This window comes from Petromyzon marinus, chromosome 14 (genome assembly GCF_048934315.1).
Source record: "Petromyzon marinus isolate PM22_M1 ecotype Great Lakes invasive population chromosome 14, UKy_Petmar_22M1.pri1.0, whole genome shotgun sequence".
In the NCBI taxonomy this organism is placed as follows: domain Eukaryota; kingdom Metazoa; phylum Chordata; class Hyperoartia; order Petromyzontiformes; family Petromyzontidae; genus Petromyzon; species Petromyzon marinus.
The window spans coordinates 10,068,577-10,096,163 of record NC_133680.1 but is presented as its reverse complement, the minus strand read 5'-3'; the positions used below and the strand labels follow the sequence as shown (position 1 = coordinate 10,096,163).

Sequence of the window (27,587 nt, the reverse complement as noted above, 5' to 3'; positions counted from 1 at the left end):
GCTTTGGGGTGATTTTCTGCTAAGGGGACAGGACAACTTCACCGCATCAAAGGGACGATGGACGGGGCCATGTACCGTCAAATCTTGGGTGAGAACCTCCTTCCCTCAGCCAGGGCATTGAAAATGGGTCGTGGATGGGTATTCCAGCATGACAATGACCCAAAACACACGGCCATGGCAACAAAGGAGTGGCTCAAGAAGAAGCACATGAAGGTCCTGGAGTGGCCTCGCCAGTCTCCAGACCTTAATCCCATAGAAAATCTGTGGAGGGAGCTGAAGGTTCGAGTTGCCAAACGTCAGCCTCGAAACCTTAATGACTTGGAGAAGATCTGCAAAGAGGAGTGGGACAAAATCCCTCCTGCGATGTGTGTAAACCTGGTGGCCAACTACAAGAAAGTCTGACCTCTGTGATTGCCAACAAGGGTTTTGCCACCAAGTAAAAGTCATGTTTTGCAGAGGGGTCAAATACTTATTTCCCTCATTAAAATGCAAATCAATTTATAACATTTTTGACATGCGTTTTTCTGGATTTTGTTGTTGTTATTCTGTCTCTCACTGTTCAAATAAACCTACCATTTAATTATAGACTGATCATTTCTTTGTCAGTGGGCAAACGTGCAAAATCAGCATTGGATCAAATACTTTTTTCCCTCACTGTACGTGTACGGTGCTTGGTGGGAGGCTATAAACTTTGAATTCAAATGTTATTTTCACTTTCATTTCTCCCTTTTATTTAAACGGACCACTATTTTTCCCAATAAAGTCTCAGTTGTAAGATTGCACTCTTACCATTCAGGCCGAGGTAAATTAATTCCAACTTGTCAAACTCCTTACACCTTGTGGTTGGCGGAAAATTAATGTAAAATATATATAATTAAAAAAATTGACGTGGAGGGACGGATATATGCAGGAAGCCAATCGCCTGCGTATATATCTCGTTACGTGTATTCTCCATGACGACGCCATCGATTGTTTTGTGTTATTATTGATATTTGAGTAGTGCCGTTGTATATATGTGTATGGGCTTTTCTTTGGATTAGGTGATTTCCTCCCACACGCACGAGCATTCTTTAAGTAAGAGTAGTGGTCAAGCACCCGAATGCATATAATCTCATCACTATCTTTCAAATCGTCCATTCTAAAACAATCTTTAGAATAAAAGATTATCGTTTGTGTAGATTAGTGTAAGCATTAGCTGTGTTGATCTGATAATCAAATCAACACAACCAGAAGATCGGAGATACTGCGGTGATGCGAATTATATTTTTCACTATCATTTAGTTCCGGGAAATTCGATTTACATTTCAGCACATGACTGACTGGAAGATTACACATTGGGACTTTTTTTCTTCGAACGTCGACTTTGACATCCGGCTGACACCTTTCACGAATGTCCTACTGAGAATTACAGGGCAGCCACAAAACACTTAATATGTACAGACGCACGTGTGTGTGTGGTGTGTGTTTATTCACAGATGCGCACTCGTACCAATCACAGGTCTGAACAGTGGCCTGACGTGACTCACACCCGCCTTTAAGTTAAACATTATGATTGATTGACTGACATGCGGGCAACACACCGATCAATCTGCATGGCCCCAGAGTGACATCAGGGCGATGTCACCACGACTCATTAGTACACGGGCGGTGTTGCCGAATGCCGACGTGTATTGTTTTTTGGTGAGAGCATGCAATCTCCTTGCCATATTTGTCATCTTTGGCATAAAGCCATTTTCTAAACTGCCACCAAATAAAGGCGTTGTTGCCTTTAACCATTTACTCGCAGTGGTTATGCCAAGTGCATTCGCCCACTACTTATAAAACAAAACAAGGAATGTAGCTGAAACAGGAACATAAACACAAGATTTAAGTAAAGTATACAGTATAACTCTAGTAGTTTAGTAGTGATAAGACATTAAAACTCACCAATTTTAAATTAGATTTTTTTTAATCGTGAAATTACGTTACACTGGTTAATAATTCATACAATAACCCAATTAGCCAAGGAGCAAAAACGACTGCAGGATGTCAAGAACAATTGCCTTACCAACCCTGATGAAATGGCAGCAAATTAATAGAATTATGATTTCCTATTACACAAGCGAGGAGGCATGAGCAAATGCGCGCCTCATCGTCTGCACGGAGTGCAACGCGGACAGTCCGATGGCAAATTGGACGAAGGTACGGAGCGAATGACACGCACGAGGGGACGCGAAGTAAGGCGACTCTGCTCAAAACGAGCAATGGAAAGGCCCTTATCGCTCGCCAGTGGCCCTGGGCCAGCGTAGAAATGAAACTGCCCCACATTTATTTTGTGATTGCGGAAAAGTAGAAGGCGCGGCTGTGACTCTGGCTTAAGCGCAGTGGTGCGCGCAAGGCAGGTTTAATTGGGCGATACCAACAACATTTATCAGAGAAACAATCTATTGGGGCCAGAGGGAGGGGAGTGGATGTGGTGCCAATAGGCACACATGTACGCAACAGGCGTGTAAAGTTTCACCCGCTCAGTGACTTGTCACTATTCAAGGTTGAAAATTCAAGACTTAAAATGTATTTGGTTATGTTTTTTTTTTACCAGATTGCGCCTTTGAGTTTGTTTGGGTCTCGTTTGTAAAACTCTGTTCCCTTTTATTAGCCTCCATGTAAGATTAGCATTTCACGCCACCTAATTTGCATACACGCGACGCGACATTCGTATCGGCAATCCGACGCATTAATCGTGAGCGTCAGATTCCAGTTTAAAAGTCGCACGCCGTTACACGCCCCGCGCTCAGACCTTGAGAAGTCACGCTATTTGAGAGGGCATTACAACAGGCAAGAACTGTGACCGAAAAGGGCTCTCCACACAAAGACAGTTTCAATTCGGTGCCCGTGCACTCCGGCCTAATAACGTAATCCAACACACAGCGGGGCACATTGTTTGGCATTTAGAAGAAAATTGGCAGTGTAGAATAAAGAGATCATAGCCGTCATACAATATGGCAATTGCAGTGGCCGGTCGGTGTCCGACTGTGTGAAAGCGTGCCATCGCCAAACTCTTGCTCATCAGAGTCCAACGTCTCTGAGCAAACCTTAGCGGATGACTCTGCCATAACACTGAAAATCAACCACGGAGCGACGCAGAGGGATGATCTCTCCAATGAAATTGAAGACAAACTTGGAGTAAAGGGGGGGGGGGGGAAGAAGCGAAAAGTGGAATGGCTCATTTTATCTGGAACAGCCGAGAAAAACGTTTGATGAAACGGGGGGATAAGGTAAAAGGTAAACCAAGGTATACTGCGAATGCTCTACGTCTGTTGAACGGGCAATGAGTTCTGGATACCATACACTCAATCATAGCCATTGCGAGTGCACAACACGGCCACCCATCACTGCCTGATAACAAGTGCAACTGATAGTCCCAAAGTCAAATTCGACTGCAATCAGTAAAAGACAGTAAATGTTTGTTCTTGCATTTCATTACTGACTGATATGACAAACTATACATGCTATTTTTTTTAAAATCTTCAAACTCATCATTGACTCGTGTTTCTTTTTTCATGTAAGTTTTAATTAGAGTGGCTTTAGAAACTCCTCTGTCTGCTTCATTTGTCTGTACCCTGTGGAGATAACAATGTTGCTTTTACATTTGCAGGCGCAGAGGTGACAGAGGGCAGCCCACGTCTTCGCGAGCTTTGCATGTGGCTAATACATATTGCAATGAAACAATGCATCGTTTAATCTCAAAACCCTCCACTAGAAAGCAAGACAGAGGCTCGCTCAAACGGAGCAGTAAGGTGGGCCGGTTGGTAAGGAGGCAGGCTGGTAGGTAGCAAGGCAGGCAACCCATGAAGTATTTAGGTTTCATAGGCAGTTAGCTTACTCTGTAGACAAGCGCAGAGGTTAGAAGGCCAGTGAGCCAATGGGTCGGCTAAATCGAACGATGCTGTATCTTGGGATGCGTTCCCATTTATTAATCTGAAAAAAAAGATTTAAAAAATTATGTCATCATCTGTAATAAAGGCACTGTCATGATGTCACTTCCGTGCTTGGTGTCAAATTGCGATGCCACCCACATTTGTTTAAGAGTGTAAATTACGTGAAAATCAAAACATCCAAAAACAGAGATCAGAAAATACCCTTATAAAAAAATCAAAAGGCCGAAATTCATTTTTTTGTCGAATCCAAAACTCATCCCCTCATGCGATCCTTTAACACAGACGACTGCTGGCAAAGTGCACGCTGGTCCCACCGCATGTACGGGCGGTGTTCAATCCAGCCAGCCCCCTCTGTGCTGGTTCTCCACGCCCTGGGAAGGGGCTACCACTTTGGGCCCAGGAGGATATTTCTCACCGCCGATAAATGAAGACATAAATAAATAAAAATCTACGACAAAACGGCCAGCCACTAATATTTCATGGGCTATTTTTTTAAAAACGGATGCAAGGCCACATTTGGAGCCAGGTTCTCAATCAAAAGAATGTTTTCAACCTCATTATATGCACGCACACCACAAATCAAATATTCTCCAGTTTATCATTGTACATGGTCAGAAAAATAATGTGAGCAAGCACCTATCAAGGATCACAACACTTAAAGGTGTTGTGATCCTTGATAAGGGGGGGGGGGGGGGGGTATTACGGGACAGTGTTTTCCCAGCCGCCATTGTCTCCCCATATCCCCAGTGCTGATGTTTAAATCCGCACAGATTATTTACTTTGAGGCGGAGCTGACACAAGGAGACCATAACCAGGTTCCGATACAAATTGTCCACTGGTGTTGCACATTGCGAGGAATCGAACGTGGAGGTCACTCGGATTGTGTGCGGCGTTAACCTCTGCGCCACCACTCCCTACCACACACTCATTTCCCAGGTAGATTGGATGTGAGAGGATAAGCGGATGAATCATACGATGTCACCCCCAAGCAAGGCCCGGCTTAGAGATGAGGCTCACAAGACAGCGTCAATACCACAACAACCACCAACACCGCCATCCAATCCAATGCATTTTGAATGAGGCGCTCATAGCATTTAGGACCTCCGGGCATTTCCATGTGGTCGGCCAGTTTTATACGCAATCTGGAGAACGCATTATTAGAATAACAATATCACCATAGTCACTGTAATTTGGCCAGCAGGTCTGTAACAAGCACACCTGTTAAAAAATGAGCCGTACTGTGCTTGTTAAAAAGTGTTATGCAGTCTTCAACGTCCTGTGGCGAAGACATTTAATCCCATGCAGGTTCACTCATCAAGAGCTATGATATATCCACTGCTGGATGGAGACCCCACGGTCTGTTCCTTCCGCACCTCCGATTAGCACGATAGGCTACATATGGTACGAAAGAAGTTCACACGTACATACATTATGAGACCTCCTTTGCCAGTAACAAGATATAGTAATAGGTTTTTACCCTTTTGACTGCTTGTGTTGTGGTTATTGCAAACATGATCCCTTGTATAAAGGTGTCAGTTTTTGTGCCAGCTAAAAGGGTAACAACCTATTACTACGTACATACATTCTCCAATCTATCACCATCCCTCACGGTCCTGCAATTAATCTAGTCCGTGCGCACGATCGCTCCACCTCTGACGGCAGAAGCCCTCTCTCAGGCTTGTTTAGCTCCAAACTGGTGACCAGCATGCATGCCGCTAGGCGACTACTGGCCGTCATATCATCATTACACTCAAGGTTTTGTTTATTAAACCGCTCATCGCTTCAGAGCATCACTCCCGCAACGTCGCTCTCCTTTTCAACCATTTGAAAGAGACAATGAGGTAGTGGTGATTCCAGGCCCCTGTTTGGAGAAGGTGAGAAACTCAACCTTGGGTTTTCCAGGTTCATGTAACACGTGCAGATATCCTCTTTTAATTCGTTGAATGTAATCGGGTGGTCAACAGAGTACCAACATCAATTAATAACAATAATTCACATTTATTTGTAAGGCGCCTTCCAATATTGTCTCACGATCACCACCTTCACAACCCCACACTGACACACCAGCGTGGTTGAAGTATGGTCAAATAACCTCCACCGCCCACACAGCGTAGTTGAGGCCTCATCCGGCATTGGATTGACACTGTACTGCACATCTAAAACACGTGTACTCTACACATGATGGTACTGGATTCATCAGCACTGCTCATCAATTAAGTTTCCCAAATGAACGCGATATTATTGATTCAGCTTCCGTTCTTGTGCTTTCGGTCGTTTACAAACATTGAATCTCTATCCGGGTTGTGACTGACGCCTGAAGTTAATATAATGCAGGCTGCGTAAACATGCAACGAATATAATGAATGTCCCCTTCCCATAAAGGTCGTGTAATACATTTTAATGGAGGTCATATACCACCACTCTAAATATATGTGCCCATCAAGTGTAAAAAAATAATGAACTTATTAACGGATAAGCAAATTGGTAACCCAGCAAGTGCACACACAGATCAATAAAGAAATGAATTCACAAATCAATGAATTTCACAGATTGACTTAGGAAATTGGATGGCTTCACCAATTGATGTATGGACTAAATTAAAAATATAAAATAGATTAAGATATGAACGGATGCAAATTATGCAATGGGCTTTCATTGTTCTAGACCAATAATTGTGTCCAGAAGATTTCTAATGTGAGTGCAGAGCCAGCACAAATAAAATATGAGTTTTTTAAAACTAAAACAATTTTAAAATAAAAGTATTTTAAACTATTTTTTTTTATTTTACCAGGTAAGGCCCACTGAGCTATGTAGCTGTTTTTTTTATTTTACCAGGTAAGGCCCACTGAGCTATGTAGCTATTTCTTTTTTTACCAGGTAAGGCCCACAAATGACAGCTCAGCTAAGTGGCTTTTTGCATGGAAATTTACAGCAGCTAAATACTCTAAAAGCACGTGTTTCTAATTGTGGAGGGAAAACACAGAGGACCCGGAGAAAAATCCACACGACCACGGGGAAAACAAGCAAACTCCAAATATACAAGCGTTAGGGTTAGGGGATCGAACCGACAACCTACTGTATACCAGGCGAGGTAATTAATACCGCAGCGAGGTTCGAATCTGGGTAGCCACCCATAATTTAATGGAGTTTCCAAGTGTAGCAATTTGATGGTCTCAACACAGTCTGCAAGGACTGGAATCTAAATGCCATCATTAAACTTGCGTTTTCGCTCAATTTGGCTACAGATTCAACTCTGTAAATCCAAAAAATAATAGTTTCCCCATCATATTTCAATCTCCGAGCAGAACCAATGGGAAAGTGTGGCCGCTACTGTGCACAGGATTAAAAAGGCTACGTGACGGAACATTTGGGACAAGTCTGTTGAAACACCTCTTGCACAGCCATTATTTTTGTATTTAGTTTTCTGTCCTTCCCCCGCATCTCCGATTAGCGCGAAAGAAGTTCAACCATCCATCCATACATTTCTGACACATCAGGATTGCATGTCTCTGCAAGATTTCCAGGTGGAATGCCTCATCTCATGATAATATGGCAAGTGCAATAAAAATGGGGAAAAGGCAAAATATAATTTTATGAAAAACACGTATCCATATGCCGGTCTCTTCGCGTGCTCACACACATGGCACCAACTGTATGTATGCTCACCAGCGGACGGCAAAACAATTTGGTTATGGTGCAAATACGAAACACTACAAGAAGTTATACCGATATAGGTGTAAAGCTTATTTTTAATACAGGTGCACTGTCAACAATTCAGAGACCGAGTTTCTAGGAGGCACTTTTCAATGAACAACTTTCACGGTCTCGGCCGCGCACTCTCCACAGTAGCTCAGCCTCGCCTGTACACAACACGAGCCGTCTAACACTGACGGCGCTGACTGAGAACGCCAACTGCTCTCCTTCGTAGCGCGATATCTAGCGGAGACGTTTAGCGACGACGGCGACGAGACAACAGCGACAACGAGACGAGTCCATTCCCAGAACCGGCAGCCTCGAGCTCCCCGCTCTCGGCTCCTTTTATGCTCCCAGCGCAGCCTGGCTCCGCCCTGACCGCGCCTCCCTTCTCGAACCCGCTAGCAGGTTCCAGGGGCCTCCAGATGGGGTCCTCCCTGACCCTTGCCCTAGTTCCTCCGCTCTGCCAACACACAGCCGTGCTCACGCTCACCGGCGTGTGTGCTGTCTGTCCGCCACAGCTGCCGCTGCTGTCCACCAGCCGGCGCTATTACCCTACACAGGTGTTACCACGCAAACTGTGTCTGGTTGTATCCATTTATGGACCGCGAATGCGAATATGAAACAAATTATTTTGGCGAAACTTCACAGGCACGGAAATAGTAACTCCACACAATAAATCAAAAAGTCACCTTTAAAAGGATTGTTTGAAATATATATAAAATCGGCAACGTTTCTGTAAATGGCCCTTCTTCATTAGGTGCCATGGTACAAAGTTCAGTCACCAACTGTTGTCCCCTCTGTGTCTCCGACCTCTCGATATGTATATATAGTGTGCGTGCTATGAAGAAGGCTCATTGCCCAAAAAACATCACCTTGTTATATGACATTCCCTTCAAAAGCCACGGTGTTATCGATAAATGTGTTGACAAATCTGAGAATAGTTGTCCTGCAGTGCGATTATAAAAAGGTGACACAAAATACGATAACGTTACAGTATTACACTGCCCATAATTTATGCATGTACGCTGTATATAATTTGTGCATGTACGCTGTATATAATTTATGCATGTGCGCTGTATATAATTTATGCATGTACGCTGTATATAAGTTATGCATGTACGCTGTATATAATTTATGCATGTACGCTGTATATAATTTATGCATGTACGCTATATATAATTTATGCATGTACACTGTATACAATTTATGCATGTACACTGTATATAATTTATGCATGTACGCTGTATATAATTTATGCATGTACGCTGTATATAATTTATGCATGTACGTTGTATATAATGTATGCATGTACGCTGTATATAATTTATGCATGTACGCTGTATATAATTTATGCATGTACGCTGTATATAATTTATGCATGTACGCTGTATATAATTTATGCATGTACGCTGTATATAATTTATGCATGTACGCTGTATATAAGTTATGCATGTACGCTGTATATAATTTATGCATGTACGCTGTATATTATTTATGCATGTACGCTGTATATAATTTATGCATGTACACTGTATATAATTTATGCAAGCTTAATAGGCACTTGCAATCGGCTAGTGCCGATTGCAAGTGCCTATTGAGCTTGCCGTGGTACACAAGGCGTTTTCCCAATACGATACCCAGTTGCCCTTGGCCTCCCCTGTGCTGATACGAGGCCGAGTCAATCTCAAAAGGGAAAACAAGGACACAACTTGCCATGGTCGTACATGGACAGACATTAAGCTTATACCACGGGGATTGTGTTGCGGTGCGATAATTCGCTACAACGAAAACTCCGCGTGTATATTTTATGCACACACAAACTGAGCAAGTATTTGTTTTCAATAAATGTTGAAAAATGCACCTACACACAAGTGAAATGGTACGAAAGTTAAAGAACACGTACTTCAATTCTACTTAGAAAAAGCAATTCTCAGCGGAAGGAGAATCAATAAACAGCATATACTGAATATAAAGTAAATTAAGTCGTCGTCAAAGTACGATGCTTTTATTTTATCAGTAAATTTCCAATGTGTACCTTCAAGCAAGTTGACATAAATCCAATGTCGCAACGTTCAAGTCACTGGTCTGTATAATTCCGCCGCAGCGCTGACGTTCCGTGGGGTGTCATTCACACGACAGCTCCACGCACCGCCGTCACGCTCCTGCGCTGCTAACACTGCAACACAGAACAGTGGCCGTGTGAGTTATCTGTCCACAACACCGCTTTGTTCCACGATGGCTCCATGCATACTCTGGTCGGCGACGGCTTTGATTGATCATTGAAAACCGCCAGGGCGTGTATCTTCCCATGTTTAAACGGGTTGTACCAGACCAGCCTTGCTGCGCGAAAACGTGTGCTGATATTGTCTGGTGGCATAAGGTCTAATAACAAAAACGCAAATGATCATCACATGTAAGTGAATTATCTGCAATTCATCAACAAAAACAGGAAACTAAAAGGGTGGGCTTTGGTACGCTCCCAATTCCGAAGTCAAAATCTGCCACTCAGACGAGCATTTTTGCGGTGCTCATCTCTCCTGGGTCATCTGTGCAAATGATACATTCCTATGGCAGGACACATGCCCGTTCGTGAATGTGTTAGGTGATACAATGAGGTGCGTGAATCCACGCTATTCACATTCATACTCACCCCTCTGAAGGACCTCGCAAGGTTGAGGGTTTACTCCACTTTTACAAGTTAGCCACTTAGAGGGGACATTTTCCAAACCAGTCAGAGTATTGACTTGTCATAGGACTGTAGCAAGAACACGAAGGATTTAACCTGCTGGTCTGATCAAAGCGCAGCGTGATGTGTTCAGTTTGCACAGGCCCAACAATATCATGACTTTGATGGATCATCAACGTGACACCAATCGTAATGCAAACTCAACACTTCAGTGAGCTGAGAAATTGGTTCAACTTCAGGCCAGAGTAGAGCGTTTTAAATACACAAATTGACATTTTTAAATGTATTACTTCACTCAACCATTAACCGTGCTTTCTACATGGATAGCTATGGTTATTCTTGATCAATGAGAACAATTAATGGAAATGGATTATTAACGATGATGATAGCGTCGCTAATTACTGACTGTCGCTTATGTAAGTGAATGCTTTGTTTCAATCCAACACTGCCAAAGAAATTGCACAAAATTACACAAAGATGTGACGAGTCTACAAACATCAAAACAACATGAATATGACGATAAATGCTTTATGCAATATGAAGAACACACATACACCCGTTACATCATCTCAATTCACTACGTGCAAACAAAATAACTAAGGACGGTGAATTATAGTGTACTGATATGGTTCCGAAGACTTTTCTTACAATTAAGCCGCAGGATTGAATTACGCTGACGTAAATTGTGTTCGGCCAAGAATTAAGCTGCATTTGCAAGTGGCTCGATTCGTACAAAACGTGTGGCAATGCCACCGCTGATCCCCAACGGAACTGTTTCCCCCACACAGCCACTTCACCCTACTCACGGCACCTCAAACCACCCGCAGCTGGCTTTGTTCCAGCTCGTTACACACAGTCAAGCCAACTAATTGCCACCAATTAGAGCTCATTCCTGTGTCATTACGATCCCAGCTCTTTTAACTCTTTTACCGACTGGCACCTGAGCACCAACATTAATCCTAATGTTCAGGCTTTCCACTTGTTTTTACTATAATCACGTATGGCCTCAGTGGGCTAATGACGATTGTTGAGGACACCAAATGATATTTATTGCACACCTGTTTATTAAGTAAACCGCTCTCTGCCACGTCGTGAATGCCACTTTAAAACAATATGAACTCTTCCATCACAGCCCTACGGCTTTCAAGAAAGCAAACAGTGCTACAATGCAAAGGGTTTAGATGTCAACCTTTGCACCTTTAATAATGCCACCCTCCGTGTGCCCAGCGAGATTGTGTTGAAAGGTTAACGAGAGTTTCTGCAGCAGTGCAGGTCACCTGACCTCGTTTAATAATTATTATTGTTATTTTATTTCATTTTCTTGTGGGAACATCCGAGCCAAGAATTTGGATCGCACCCAAATGTGCTCACGGCGTGGGAGAATGTGTTTCTGATGGAGTGCCTGCATTTCCATTGAATTATTTTGTCTGAAAGACACTTCGTGGAAATGCTCTAAATGTAACGTAACGCTCTCAAACGCATCTTACAAGAATATATATAACAGGCGAGTAGTGGACAAGTAGCTCAGGGGTCAGAGAACTGAGCTGAGATCCTGAACAACCACCCGTGACCAAATGGGCTTCTAAAGCGAATGAGTTAATGGTCTCAGCCCAGCCACCAATTACAGGCCAAACCACTGTTTTTTGCACTTAATTTGGCAAAATTCCAGCTCTGCGAATCAAATCATTTGGTTTGGATGGAATAGTGCTGCCCTTTTAGTGAGGTGAAGGGGGTCACTGGAAGGGATCTCAAAAGTAGTTCTGTGATGTCCACTTCTGCGGGCCTTCTCTCACACGGGGTTGCCATGCTCTGCAATATTTCGGAATGGATGTTTAATCTCACGGCACGACGGTGATAGTACAATCAGGATAACATTATGGGGAAAAAAAAACAAGATAATTATTTAAAAGAACTAACATTTCGATTAAAGCAATTTGTTTCAACCATCACAGCCACCGTCTCCCCACCCACATCAATCATAGAATAACGCTATAAGTGTACATATATAATCCATTCATGTGACATTCAGCCTTGGCCTACATGGGTGGAGAAGTGCACGTGTGATGTTCACCATTTTCACGCACTTCCAGATGGATACGTGAGGTGAGAGAGGGAAGTGAGTGAGGTGAGAGAGGGCAGTGAGAGAGGTGAGAGAGGGCAGTGAGAGAGGTGAGAGAGGGCAGTGAGAGAGGGCAGTGAGTGTGGTGAGAGAGGGCAGTGAGTGAGGTGAGAGAGGGCAGTGAGTGAGGTGAGAGAGGGCAGTGAGTGAGGTGAGAGAGGGCAGTGAGTGAGGTGAGAGTGGGCAGTGAGAGAGGTGAGAGAGGGCAGTGAGTGAGGTGAGAGAGGGCAGTGAGAGAGGTGAGAGAGGGCGGTGAGTGAGGTGAGAGAGGGCAGTGAGGTGAGGGAGGGCAGTGAGTGAGGTGAGAGAGGGCAGTGAGGTGAGGGAGGGCAGTGAGTGAGGTGAGAGAGGGCAGTGAGTGAGGTGAGAGAGGGCAGTGAGTGAGGTGAGAGAGGGCGGTGAGTGAGGTGAGAGAGGGCAGTGAGGTGAGGGAGGGCAGTGAGTGAGGTGAGTGAGGGCGGTGAGTGAGGTGAGAGAGGGCAGTGAGTGAGGTGAGAGAGGGCAGTGAGTGAGGTGAGAGAGGGCAGTGAGAGAGGGCAGTGAGTTAGGTGAGAGAGGGAAGTGAGTGAGGTGAGTGAGGGCGGTGAGTGAGGTGAGAGAGGGCAGTGAGTGAGGTGAGAGAGGGCAGTGAGTGAGGTGAGAGAGGGCAGTGAGTGAGGTGAGAGAGGGCAGTGAGTGTGGTGAGAGAGGGCAGTGAGTGAGGTGAGAGAGGGCAGTGAGTGAGGTGAGGGAGGGCAGTGAGTGAGGTGAGGGAGGGCAGTGAGTGAGGTGAGAGAGGGCAGTGAGTGAGGTGAGAGAGGGCAGTGAGTGAGGTGAGAGAGGGCAGTGAGTGAGGTGAGAGAGGGCAGTGAGTGAGGTGAGAGTGGGCAGTGAGAGAGGTGAGAGAGGGCAGTGAGTGAGGTGAGAGAGGGCAGTGAGTGAGGTGAGAGAGGGCAGTGAGTGAGGTGAGAGAGGGAAGTGAGTGAGGTGAGAGAGGGCAGTGAGTGAGGTGAGGGAGGGCAGTGAGTGAGGTGAGAGAGGGCAGTGAGTGAGGTGAGAGAGGGCGGTGAGTGAGGTGAGAGAGGGCAGTGAGGTGAGGGAGGGCAGTGAGTGAGGTGAGTGAGGGCGGTGAGTGAGGTGAGAGAGGGCAGTGAGTGAGGTGAGAGAGGGCAGTGAGAGAGGTGAGAGAGGTAAGTGAGGTGAGAGAGGGCAGTGAGAGAGGGCAGTGAGTGAGGTGAGAGAGGGAAGTGAGTGAGGTGAGAGAGGGCAGTGAGTAAGGTGAGAGAGGGCAGTGAGTGAGGTGAGGGAGGGCAGTGAGTGAGGTGAGGGAGGGCAGTGAGTGAGGTGAGGGAGGGCAGTGAGTGAGGTGAGAGAGGGCAGTGAGTGAGGTGAGAGAGGGCAGTGAGTAAGGTGAGAGAGGGCAGTGAGTGAGGTGAGGGAGGGCAGTGAGTGAGGTGAGGGAGGGCAGTGAGTGAGGTGAGAGAGGGCAGTGAGTGAGGTGAGGGAGGGCAGTGAGTGAGGTAAGAGAGGGCAGTGAGAGGGGTGAGAGAGGACAGTGAGTGAGGTGAGAGAGGGCAGTGAGAGGGGTGAGAGAGGACAGTGAGTGAGGTAAGAGAGGGCAGTGAGAGGGGTGAGAGAGGACAGTGAGTGAGGTGAGAGAGGGCGGTGAGTGAGGTGAGAGAGGGCAGTGAGAAAGGGCATTGAGTAAGAGGGTGCATTGAGCTAAGGCAGAGAGGAAGAAGTATGCCAATATGACCCGATAAAGTAGTTTAAATGTGGTTTAGTAACTGAAAGGAAATTGAAATAGATTTAAATAAACGATTTGTTGAAATCTCAACACCTTCATACAAAAATTAGCGAATGTCAATCACAAGGACTGCACTTGTCCTTGATTCTATTTGGTTTATCAACAAATCTGAGCAATGCGTTGTATGTACATATGTTGAACTTCTTTCACACCATACGAGGCCATCCGTGCTAATCAGAGGTGCGGGGAAGGACAAGCTAACACGAAAATTAGTTCTAAAGAAGTTAGTTTTCATTCGAAATTTAAAAGTGCATGACTTCAGTGACTTCCTAATATCTGATAGAAGAGGGTTCCAGACGGCCGCAAAAGCACATCTGAAAGTGCACGATGCAGTGACCGTCTTTAAACAGGGAATGGTTTGAGGCATAAGCATTCCTACAGAATGGCTCCATCTAAATAAATACTCAAATTGGTGCTTATTGCAGCTATTATAGAGCTCATTATTTTGTCCCAACATTTATACTCACAAATGTTTGAGATTATAGGACCTTTGAAAGACAAGTAAGTGGCTTTCGGCAATCACGTAGCATTACCACTTTGCTTGTTGGAGAAATGTTCCCAAAACACTAAATGGTTTTTGTTTGTTATTTTTATCTAAAGAGACCACACAATGTATCCGTCGTAATGCATGATTGTTATTATGGCCCCAATGACTCTGCATCTGGACAATGTAATTTATCATACCATATGCTACGTGCCATTTCACATACATTTCCACACAAAGCATCTTTCATATGTAACGTTCACCCTGGAAGTGATAGCTTATAACCATTTTGAACATCATGAACATAGCGTAAACAAACATTAGTTTTCAGTTTCAGTTTCATTTATTAGGATTTACCCTGTGAGCCATTCAGCTCTTGATTTGGGTGCAACCACAATAAATAATACAATTACAAGATACACCTCAAATTCATTGTACACAAATCTAAACATCACATACATGAACAATAAAATCCTACAGAAAAAGCACCACCCGTCCATGCTGCGTACAAAAAGTGTAAAAAAAATCCATTTCGATGTGTGATCGCAATAACAAGCATAATACAATACAGATCAAAATTTTTACTATAAATATATACTAGCATATTAGCATGCATAGAGACTCCCCATTTAGCCTCATACAGAGAAGAGAGTTATGGCAGTGAGCAACCTATTAAGGCCAGGGGACTTCATTGAGAAAATGCCCTATAAGAATACGCCTAAATATGGCAGGCTACGATTGCAGTACAATCGTACACCTCGTCAGAGAAAACGGACTGTAAGTAAATGGGGGAGTATCGGTGAGATCATAACTCTCACTCCCGTCAGGGCAATTGCTTGGGAAAATGTCACCGCTCCCACCTTACCAGCCAATCACCTGCCAGGGAAGTCAATTCTATTGATGTCCCTGTTAAAAATGTTGATGATATTTGTGATGTTAGTAATATTTATGTTTTCGTTTTCCTCATAATGAAGGCTTTTGGGTTAGATCGCGTAAGTATAAATGTGTCGCAACCCTCCACCACCCGACACGGCCAATCAGTAAAAAATAAATGTGTCACGTTAACAAAACGTCAATTAGTTACTTCTTGAGCCCACCGGTGTGTTTGAAGAGTGAATGCACAACATTTAGAATCTGAGTATGACGTTTCGCTGGTAATTACATTCAGCATCTTTGGGAGATTTGCCAGAATATGAATAATACTGATCGCGAAAGCCTACGTGTTAAACTGACTAACCTTTTGTTTTCCTATTAATGTTAAAGGTTTTATAAATGATGTTGCGTAATAATGGGTTACAATAAACATACATGTCCACTCAGATTTCACGTAACGTTACAAATGCCCAAAATTGTAACTCGTATTGAGTCGGAGTTATGAGGAATGTTATCATGAACCGAAATTACGACAGTGCTATTTTATTATGTTTTATTTTTAATATTTTATTTCCATTCTCCGTGACTTTACCGACAGAACCAAGAAGATGAATCCCTGCAGTCACGAAAGCTTTAAATCGAATTTTAGTGCTATTCTATTTTACCGAAAGACCCATTAATAGTGCTATTCTACTCTATTGCGTATGGCAATATGTTCAGGAGCTAAATGCCAATGTCGAGGTCTACTCGTCACAAGAGGGCTTCAGGAGACAGTTCGTGTAGCTTTGCTATTCCTCCTTTGATGAAGGGTCCATAGCTCTGGTTGCATGACCACAGTCGCATTGTGGCATGCCTTTAAATCTACAGTACATCCATGAAGGTGTGTGCAGCGGCCTGTTTATGTTCTGATGGGGTTTTTGGTTATACCATTGTCTTTGATGAATGTTAAAGCTAGGAGGGGAAATGTTTGGGTCTCGAATGAAGTGTTTATTTATGACGTCTGCTTTGGTCCATTTTATTCACCTGTGTTCATCTGGATCTGGTTGAGATTATTTGCACGGTGACAGCGCGATCCCAGAAGTGGTATCTGGACTTGACTAGGTGGCGAGGTACTGTACGTCATCGAGGTCTTGGTTGATAGGTACGTAGTCGCTGGCAAAGAAACGTGTCAACTCCCTTGCAGTTTGCATATCTCCGCGGATGTTTTTGGTGGCAGAACGTTCGCCAGAACAGGGAGCCGCACAACATCTTCTCACTCTCAAAATGACGCAGAGGTGCGGGGAACCACAGACCAGCGGGAAAGGCAACCAGGCAGCGAACCGACGCCACCAATTGCCCAAGTTTCATGGCCCTCTGCGTGAATGTTTACACGTGGCAGGAAACTGGAGCACCTGGAGAAAACCCACGATTGTGAGGGGGATCACTCTTATCGCATACAGACGGAGTCCACATTTGATGTAGTGCCTTCTCCTGACATGCCAGGGCATGGGCACCTCGACCCCCATGGGAACGGAGCATCAAATGTGTGAGGTTCACCGACCTTCGCCTCCACGGTGCTCTGGATTTGCAGGGGCGTGTGCCACGGATGGACTATTTAAAACTATTTTTTATTTAAGCAGATAATGTCCACTGAGCTATATAGCTCTTTTTCAGAAGCGACCTGGCCACAAATGATAGCTAAACGAAGTGGCCTATCATGTGGAAATTTCTATCAGCTTATAATGTGGGAATTTATAGCAGCAGCCAAATAATCTAAAGGAATGTTTCTAAATATGGAGGGAGAAAACCAGAGGACCCGGAGAAAAATCCACGCAACCACGCGGAGAACATGCATACTCCAAATATACAAGCGTCACGGTCGGGATGGAACCCACGACCGGGCGAGGTAGTTAATATCTCGCCACCGCGAAAGGCGATGATGGAGACGTTAATTTGTAATGCTCTGATGTTTCTAAACACACGTACTGGATAAATCACTTTTATATAAGCTGCATTTTGGATCGCAAAGCCACTCAAAACGTACCTTAAAATGCACACTCCCGTGCCCATAACCAGGCAATGCAAAAATCGAGCGTGGCAATCCAAGACCCCCAAAAAAGGCAATTATCATCACCAACCTGGAAGCGCAGTATGTCTCAGCATTACACCAAGAGATAATGAGCACAGGCACAGGAGGTGAAAGAGCAACTAATTTGATGTCCTAGGTCACCCATCCAAACACTGACAATACCCACAGAAGCTGAGAATCAATGCTTTGAAGAGACTGGGCTTGGGGGGGGGGGGGTTTGCAAACCTCCCAAGGTGCGAATGTGCTTCCAATTACCTGCCCATTCATGCTTTTCCAATCACACTTTGCGCAAAGTGCCAAGTAATTCACTTCCATGAAAATCCTGCACGCCTGCTCGTACATAAATTCACGAACATTAATTTTGTTGGAGCTGCGACGGGCACCGCGTGATGTTCGGGGCGTCTGTGCGGCGATATGTTGGGAAAACGCCGCGTCACTTAGTTTTAATTGATTGATTGATTTACGAGTGTCACCACGCCTGTTATCTTGCCCCCCCCCCCCCCCCCAGCACATACAGGAAGACATGCCGATTACGGCGATAGGTTTCAGTTGTTAACTTGCAATGGTGTTACGACGAAGTCTCATCTTGGATTCGCTCCAACTTCCTCCAGCCAAATATTGCTGAACCTAAAGTACTTCAGAACGACGAGGTCACCTCCTGAACGCTGACAACAACACTGGCAGTGTGCCAAACCTCGACGCTGTCATTGATCGAGAGGTCTTATTCTCTTTCCCACATATATCAACTCTGCGGGTCCTCATACCTCATGCATCTCAACGTCTACCACATCCTTAGCGCAGCTGCTACCGAGCCTTCATAACATTAAGACTCAACGACTGCAACTCTCTCCTGTATGGGCTCCCCAGATCCCTCTTCTCCAAACTCTTGTTGGCCCAACATAATGCTGCCAGACTTCTCACCTGCTCACGCAAGTCTGACATCACGCTAATACTCCCATCAACTGCTTCCCAATACAAACATGGACCAATTCACGCTCACCTTAAACATCTTCAAGACCCTCCACGAACTCGCCCCTCCGCATCTCTCAAACTCACTCTACTTCCATTCAAACTCTCTGCTCCAGCGACCAAGGTTTTCTGTTAAAGCCCGAGTCAAACGTCACTCAGTGTAACTCCTTCCCCGAGCCGCCCACGCTCTTGACTCCCTGTCCCCCAGAACATGCCCAGGTTCAAGCCCTTCCTTATTCCCTCGACCTATGATTGTAGCCATCTCCTTACATGCCCAGTTTTCGTACACCATCTCGAGATATTCACACATATTCTATGGAATTACGTATTGCACTGTAATTGTATTACATTGGTATGACGTTTCAGGAATCCAAGTGGCAGTCATTGTCTATAAATTGACCTGATCTTCTATTCCTGCTGTTCAGCACACCCGTGCTGGTGAGAGAGACCTGCTGTTCAGCACACCCGTGCTGGTGAAAGGGGCCTGCTGTTCAGCACACCCGTGCTGGTGAGAGGGGCCTGCTGTTCAGCACACCCGTGCTGGTGAGAGGGGCCTGCTGTTCAGCACACCCGTGCTGATGAGAGAGGCCTGCTGTTCAGCACACCCGTGCTGGTGAGAGAGACTTGCTGTTCAGCACACCCGTGCTAGGGAGAGAGGCCTGCTGTTCCGCACACCTGTGCTGGTGAGAGAGGCCTGCTGTTCATCACACCAGTGCTGGTGAGAGAGGCCTGCTGTTCATCACACCAGTGCTGGTGAGAGAGTCCTGCTGTTCAACACACCCGTGCTGGTGAGAGGGGACTGCTGTTCAGCACACCTGTGCTGATGAGAGGGGCCTGCTGTTCATCACAACAGTACTGGTGAGAGGGGCCTGCTGTTCAGCACACCCGTGCTAGTGAGATGGCGCCGATGATGGTAGCACCAGCCGGTGGGTGCGCCCTGTTTTGTCTTGTTTTGTCTGTTAATTCAGTGTTTTGCCAAGATTTTCGGAGTTCTCTAACAAGAGACGAACTTTTAAACATCAGGGAAACAACTCCTGTGGATTTATTTCCCACTTTTCTGCTTCCAGCGGCAGAATTAGTGGGCATTCTAGTCAAAGCCGCGCTAGGCTTTGCTCAAGCAGCGAAACGCCGCCCAAGCGGCAAACGGTCGGGGGCTCTCGTACGGCTACGCAGACGCGGGATCCGAACAGTGCTTCCGAGCTTTTTCCTCTCCAACGTACGTTCACTGTGCAACAAAATGGATGAACTTCAGCTACTGATGGTAAAAAACAGAGACTTTCTTTCATCTTCTGTTTCGTGCTTCACGGAGACATGGCTGTGTGATTTGATTCTGGACACTGCGCTACAACTGGCAGGATTCCATCTTGTAAGATCGGATAGTGACATAGCACTCTCCGGCAAGACGAAAGGCGGTGGTATTTGTTTTTACATTAACAGTGGCTGGTGTGTAGATGACACAGTGATTCTGCAACATTGTTCTCCGCTCCTTGAATCAATTTTTATAACCTGTAAACCTTTCTACTCGCCTCGCGAGTTCGCGTCGCTCATTTTGGTTGGAGTTTACTTGCCCCCGGGTCCTCAGGTTAAAGAGGCCCAACGCATGCTCGCCGATCAGATTCTGAGTGTGGAGAGAGCAAATCCAGATTCGCTGGTTATCGTACTTGGCGACTTTAACAAAGGTAATCTCAGCCACGAACTCCCCAAATACATACAATTCATTAAATGCCCTACGAGAGAAGGGAACACTCTGGATCACTGCTACACTGCAGTCAGTAGAGCCTACCACGCCGTCTCCCGAGCAGCACTGGGACACTCTGACCATGCCATGGTCCACCTGATTCCTGCATACAGGCAGAAACTAAAGCTCTGTAAACCTGCTGTGAGGACATCTAAACAGTGGACCAGTGAGGCTGTGGAGGATCTGTGGGCGTGCTTGGACTGTACTGACTGGGATATGTTCACGACTGCTACCGATAGTCTAGATGAACTCACAGAGGCTGTGACGTCGTACATCAGCTTCTGTGAGGACTGCTGTATTCCAACATGTACCAGGGTGAACTTCAACAACAACAAGCCTTGGTTCTCAGCAAAGCTCAGAAGGTTGAGGTTGGAGAAGGAGGAAGCGTTTAGGAGTGGGGATAGAGACAGATTCAAGGAGTCGAAGAACAGGCTTAGCAAGGCGGTGAGAGAGGCTAAACGACTGTACTCAGAGAGACTAAAACACCAGTTATCTGCTAACGACTCTGCTTCTGTCTGGAGAGGGCTCAGGAAGATCACCAACTACAAGCCCAGAGCCCCCCACACCACTAACGACTCCCGCCTGGCCAACGACCTGAACGAGTTCTACTGCAGATTTGAAAGACATTTGGACTGTACTGAACTACCCCTTCCCACCCAAGAGGCCCCATCCCCCACCCCTACTACAGAGACGACTCTCTCCTTTCAGGAGGGAGAAGTTAATAGACTTTTCAAGAGGCAGAACCCACGCAAAGCTGCTGGGCCGGACTCTGCCTCTACAGCCACCCTCAGGCACTGCGCTGACCAGCTGTCTCCAGTGTTCACCAACATCTTTAACACCTCCCTGGAGACATACCATGTACCAGCCTGTCTCAAGTCCTCCACCATCATCCCTGTGCCCAAAAAGCTAAGGCCAACAGGACTAAATGATTATAGACCGGTCGCCCTTACCTCTGTGGTAATGAAGTCTTTTGAGCACCTGGTCCTGGCACACCTCAAAGCCATCACACACCCTCTCCTGGACCCCCTTCAGTTTGCCTACAGAGCAAACAGGTCTGTGGACGACGCAGTTAACATGGCCCTCCACTTCACCCTACAGCATCTGGACTCCCCAGCATCCTACGCCAGGATCCTGTTTGTGGACTTCAGCTCTGCCTTCAACACCATAATCCCTGCCCTGCTTCAGGACAAGCTCTTCCAGCTGAACGTGCCCGACTCCACCTGCAGGTGGATCACAGACTTCCTGTCTGACAGGAAGCAGTGCATTAAGCTGGGAACACAAGTCTCTGACTCCAGGTCCATCAGCACTGGAACTCCTCAGGGCTGCGTCCTTTCCCCACTGCTCTTCTCCCTGTACACCAACAGCTGCACCTCCAATCATCTGTCCGTCAAACTCTTGAAGTTTGCGGACGACACCACCCTCATTGGGTTGATCTCTGGTGGGGATGAGTCTGACTATAGGTGGGAAGCTAACAACCTGGTGACCTAGTGTAGCCAGAACAACTTAGAGCTAAATGCTCTAAAGACAGTTGAGATGGTTGTGGACTTTAGGAAGAATTCAGCCCCACTCACCCCCATCACCCTGTGCGACTCCCCAGTCAAAACTGTGGAGTCCTTCAGCTTCCTGGGCACTATACTCTCCCAGGACCTCAAGTGGGAACTGAACATCATACTCTAAAGGCATCAGCTCCCTCACCAAGAGAGCTCAACAGAGGATGTACTTCCTACGGCAGCTGAAGAAATTCAACCTGCCAAAGACAATGATGGTGCACTTCTATACAGCAATCATTGAATCCATCCTCACCTCCTCCATAAACGTCTGGTACGCTGCTGCCACTGCCAAGGACAAGAGCAGACTGCAGCGTATCATCCACACTGCTGAGAAGGTGATTGCCTGCAATCTACCAACCCTCGAGGACCTGCACACCTCGAGGATCATGAGGCGAGCGAGGAAGATTGTGGTTGATTCATCCCACCCTGGACACTCTCTGTTCCAGCTACTCCCCTCCGGCAGAAGGCTGCGGTCCATCAGGACCAAAACCTCACGCCACAAAAACAGTTTCTTCCCATCCGCTGCTGGCCTCTTCAACAAGGCCAAGGGCTTACACTGACTTTAACATTTTATCTACAAAATGACACCTTGCCATATTTACGCTGTTACCCTATTTGTATTTTTTGTATTTTTAGATTGTATCTTATACTTTACATTAAATATTTATTCAAAATTTTACATACTTTAGACCCTTAGTGTTAGTTAGACATTGTACCTTTAGTATAGTTAGACTTGTATACCACTTATTTCAGATTTAAGATTACTATATGTTAAATGTATGCACCTTCCTGCCAAAGTAAATTCCTTGTCTGTGCGAACTTTCATGGCGAATAAAACCCTTTCTGATTCTGGTCGACTGTAATTGGTGATTTTTTAGCTTAAGTATGCATAGCAGCAGTTTAACTCGGCTAGATTCCTCATAGAATTATATAGAATCCCCATGTGTTGCAATAATATTCCGGGCCAAAACCCCTTTTGGAATCCCATTCAAATTAAGTGAAATTACCATGGAAATCACCCACAGAAGAATGAAAATTCCTATATCAATCGTCCATTGCAGAATCGTATAATCATAAGTCCCTGCAGGAATAGCCAAACGCGTCAGCAGTGCTGACGGAAAGATCAAGGGCTCACAAAGCCTCCAGTGCAGAATGGAGTTTGTGTTGACGAGGCAAAAGACCTAATCTAAAAAAAACCTTGACTAATTGAAATCCTTAACTCGGCTGTAATAGGATTTTCATATTTTCACAGTGTGAACCAAATCTAAATATTTGATTTTTTAGATATTCTAAATTGCATATGGATGTGTCTCGTTTCAAGATACCTATAATCTGCCGACAAGCTCTGGCTAATTGGTGTCTTATTAATGAAGAAAATTAATTATTTATACATGTTAACTGAAAATATTCAATGAATTATAATGTATGTAGAAGTAAAAAACACAAGCATGAGTCAATGATGCATATAAACACCTTCACATGTAACATCTATTTTGCGGTTCAGTTTGAGTCGCAATAAAACATGAAAACAACCCATCTATTTTGCAGTGACTAAAACTATATAACTATATTTTTTATTTTACCAGGTAAGGCCCACTGAGCTATATATGGCTTTTTTCAGAAGCGACCTGGCCATAAACAATAGCTCAACGAAGTGGCTTATCATGTGGTAATTTATAGCAGCCAAATACTCTAAAGGCATGCTTCTAAATTTGGAGCGAAAAACGGAGGACCCAAAGAAAAATCCACGCGACCACGGGGAGAACATGCAAACTCCAAAAAAGCAGGGGTCAGGGTCGGGATCGAAACCCACAACCTCCTGTATACCAGGCGAGGTAGTTAACATCTCACCACCGCGAGATGTTCAGAATGAAGCTGATAAAGTGTAAAACATCCTCCATGGCATCACTCACAATCACATTAATGCCAGTCATTTGGTGACACCTTACCATGTTTCAGTCAATGCTTCTGCACAAATGTGGGGTCCTCTCCTCCATTCTGCTGTCCATATGGTCTGGAAGAATATTACCTTTACACGTGCGCAGGGTGGAAGACGTGCAGGTTACAGTGCAGTGGGCACCCAGAGGTCTGAGACCAAGAAAGACATGGCGGTGCTGAGACTAAGATCAGATATTCGAAGTCATGTGACGATTATCACAATCGCAGCAGTGACGGCGAGGTGCGGTGGCTTTGTCAATGCTCTTGGAAACCTCTGCACTGTGATTCGTTAATTGAACCCTTTACAGAAATTACTTTTGGGGAGGTGGAGGGTGGTTAACGCACTGTGCTGAGAACTTGGCAACCCGAGTTTGATTTCTGGCCACAAGTAACATCAATAGCGGTGATACATGAACCGGTTCTGGGCACGATTTCACTAACCCACAATGACCACCGTGGCGAAGTATGGCGAAACAACCTCGGCGAATGACACAGAATGGGGAGGCCATCATATAACAGTAGATTGACAAAGGGCTGGATTATTATTAGTTATTTATTACACGTTGCCTTACACAGATCAGTTTTGTATTCGGAAACTGTATGAATCCTATTGGGATACGACTGCAATAGCTATCATTAGCATCGTGAGAGCTGCACACTGATGACAAGTACAAAGCCAGAGGGAAAACAGCGGAAAAAAAACAAACATACCAATCTAATGGACACACTGTTTTGAGAAAAAGAATCATGGGGATAATTATCGCAGTAACATTCTCTCCACAGACCATGGTGCACGAGATTACAGCAAAACGTGAGATCTGTCACTTTCTCCTGGGTCGTAGTCAGGATAATTTGATACATATTAAGTGCCCATCACAATACTGAATCCACAGTTATTGCACCAAGGTTGCTAATCATGTTTAACGAATGCAGCAATTAAATTGTATGGAAAATTAGCCACCCCAGAAGTCAATTAACAAAGCAGATTTGGAAATTGCCGACCCAGCGTTTTTCTTCCTGTTTCTTTCGTACAGTAGCATTGTGAAAGATAGTGAGAAAATTGTACTATTTCATGAGGGAGATTAAATATGACCAAAATCAGAATCTTTATTTATCCTGGAGAAATCCAATGAGCTATGAAGCTCTTTTTCAAGGATTTCCAGTAGGACCACGGTGTGTTCAAATGAGCGTTGCTTGGCGATCGTATCATTTGGTGGCCTTGAGCCAGTGGCAGCAATTAAACATTCCAAGTGGGAACCAATCTCTCCACAGCACCATCACTGTTGACTTCAAACAAAGTAGTATTAATTTTAACGATCCCAAAGGCATGAGCTGGATCGACACTTCGACCATGATATAAACTCTCAACCTTGCTCACCGAGTCAGCGATATATACACACACACACACACGTCTCTTGCTCAGTTTATTACGTCAACATTTACATGTGGCTGCAAAAAAAAAACAAAGTCAAAATCATTCAAATGTAGGCACCTGGGAGTCGCACCCCCCAAGCCCGGACTTACACAATGCAGAGAGTGGAAAATTTCAACTTAAGAAATAATTCCTGCCAATGCAGGCCTTAGGGCAGGAGTGGCGGATCAGAGCGGCGAGGGCATGGGAGGGACGGGGATGGCAGCGGCCCAAGCTCTCGAGCGAATTGCTGAATAATGCAACAAACAGCACACTAGGCCAATACAGTTTGATGTACACTTAATGGGGGTTGCTTCAAAGTGCTCCCTCTGACAACTAGATCACTCTGGGGAGGGGGGGGGGGGGGTTAAAGAGAGCAATGTACGGTGAGGTACGGAAGTTGGAGATGATGAAGGTCCTCCTCGGTTTGGCTCTGGCTGGAGGGCCTGGGGGACCTCACGCCGCGATTCCAAATCAGTCGCTCTCAAGAGGCATCTGGGGGTGCCTCACGAGGCTCATGGTGTTCTTGTCAGGTCACTGAGCTGGTAGTGATAACATTCTGGGTTTGAATCCAGGCAAGATACCTGTTGATTAAACAAGGTTGCCATAGTGTTTGTATTCTGACCGTTCATTAAACGCCGTGGGAAAATAAACGTTGAGTTTTGCTGATCGAGCTCTTGTTGACTTCACGAAGACCTCTTCTTGCTGCAGTGTCTCCGGGGTAGGGTTGGTGGATCGTGTAGTGATGAAGTCTGCGTGAAGCTCCGATCTGCAGGGGAATAAAATACATCGGCAGGTTTGAAACACGCGTCCTATGTAAAGTTTGTGTTGACCCCTCAAATGTTTTTTTTTTTTTACCAGACACGTTAGTTTTCCAAACATACTCGAAATATACTAGAACCCTTCGACATCTTCAAACTTTTGTAAAAAATACACCGTTCTGTACCACTTTCTACCAGCTACACCCTGCCACTCTACTCACTGCTGTCATCTCTGCATGATCCACCAACCCTAACCCAGGTTTCCGCATTCCAGGCATGTTATCACCCCTGGTAAATGTTTATTTAAGAAGGTAAAGGTGCAGCTCTGCAATTCCTTGCTCACGTCACCGTTGGCAGAAGGACCTCCGCTAGAGGGAGCTGCATTGCCCCTCGAGAGGGTATTCGGCCTACTTTTTCAACGCTGGCCAAACATCTTTGGAGACTGCACAGGACGCAACCTGCCGATCAAATGTGGTGCGCCCATTTAAACCGCTTGCTTGACACAGATTGAGGAATGTAATACACCTGCCCATTGCCTCAACTGCTGCACCATGAGACCAAACACACGACCTCTGGATTACAAGCCCAGTGTGCTAACCATTGATTGAGGAATGTAAAACACCTGCCCATTGCCTCAACTGCTGCACCATGAGACCGAACACACGACCTCTGGGTTACAAGCCCAGTGTGCTAACCATTAATACCACCGCTGCATCTAAGTGTTAAACATTAAAAGAGAAAAGCCCACGACGCGTGACAGGAGAAAACACCCACAAAAAGCACAAACCCGCCGTTACGCATTTCACTGACCGGTGTGTGCCGGCCGGGGTCCGGAAGGCGCCTGTCAGGGCCTCTTGTCTCGCGAGTGCTTGACATCCTTCCCTTTCGCCTCCGCGTCGTCCTCGTCGCCCTCGTCGTCGCTCCCGGCGGCCGAGACGTAGATGGGGTCGCGGTTGGGCGGCACGTCTCGCTGCAGGCGTCGCCAGCGGTTGGGCGGCCACACCACGTGTGAGGCTCGAGCGTGCAGCAGCCCCACCGACACCTGCGGGAGGCCGGCAAACCGTGAGAGACCTCATTGCCACCGATTCCTACGGCCAGTGTGAACCAAAGCTGGCTCAGTGCTAGCTCAAGCTTGGGCCCCAAGAGTACGCGTCCGCCGTTTGATCCTGTGGAAATCCCAGTGCCCTGCTCCCCCCCCCCCTCCCCCCCCCCCCCCCCCCTCGACTCGTTCACTGCACCGTTGTATGAACTTAAGAGCCGGGCTGAGCCCAAAAAAACAGATGTGATGTTACGGGGTCAATGTAGAAAGGAAAAGTGTGCCATTTGCTGGGTTTTAACTTCCTTGCTGTGCTAAGCGTAAAAAATTACAAACTAAAATTGCAGAGAATTTGTAAAATAGCCTAATATAACGTGCACCAATGTTAAACTTAATCAAACGTAACTGTTTCTCACATTTCCTTCCATGTGTAGGCACAAGACAAGAAGATTGGGGGCGGGGTGAGGTTACGGGTGAGGGAAGGTTACCGAGGAGATTCCGAGCCCATGAAGCCTCATGGCTCATGGAGCTTAGGATGTGGAGCTAACAACGTTC

The 27,587-nt window shown here is 45.7% G+C and overlaps 1 protein-coding gene across 3 annotated transcripts in view; it reads right to left on the bottom strand.

Moving 5' to 3' along the window:
• Positions 1–24,359: 24,359 nt before the first annotated feature.
• Positions 24,360–27,587, bottom strand: part of IMMP2L (inner mitochondrial membrane peptidase subunit 2) — a 258,807-nt gene continuing 255,579 nt past the window's right edge. For all 3 annotated transcript variants that reach the window (XM_032954088.2, XM_032954089.2, XM_032954087.2), the window contains 2 exons: positions 26,807–27,038; positions 24,360–26,004 (listed from right to left, as the gene is read on the bottom strand). In XM_032954088.2, the coding sequence (XP_032809979.1) occupies positions 26,841–27,038 (198 nt within the window). In that variant the 3' untranslated portion in view covers positions 24,360–26,004; positions 26,807–26,840. The remainder of the gene's footprint in view (positions 26,005–26,806; positions 27,039–27,587) is intronic.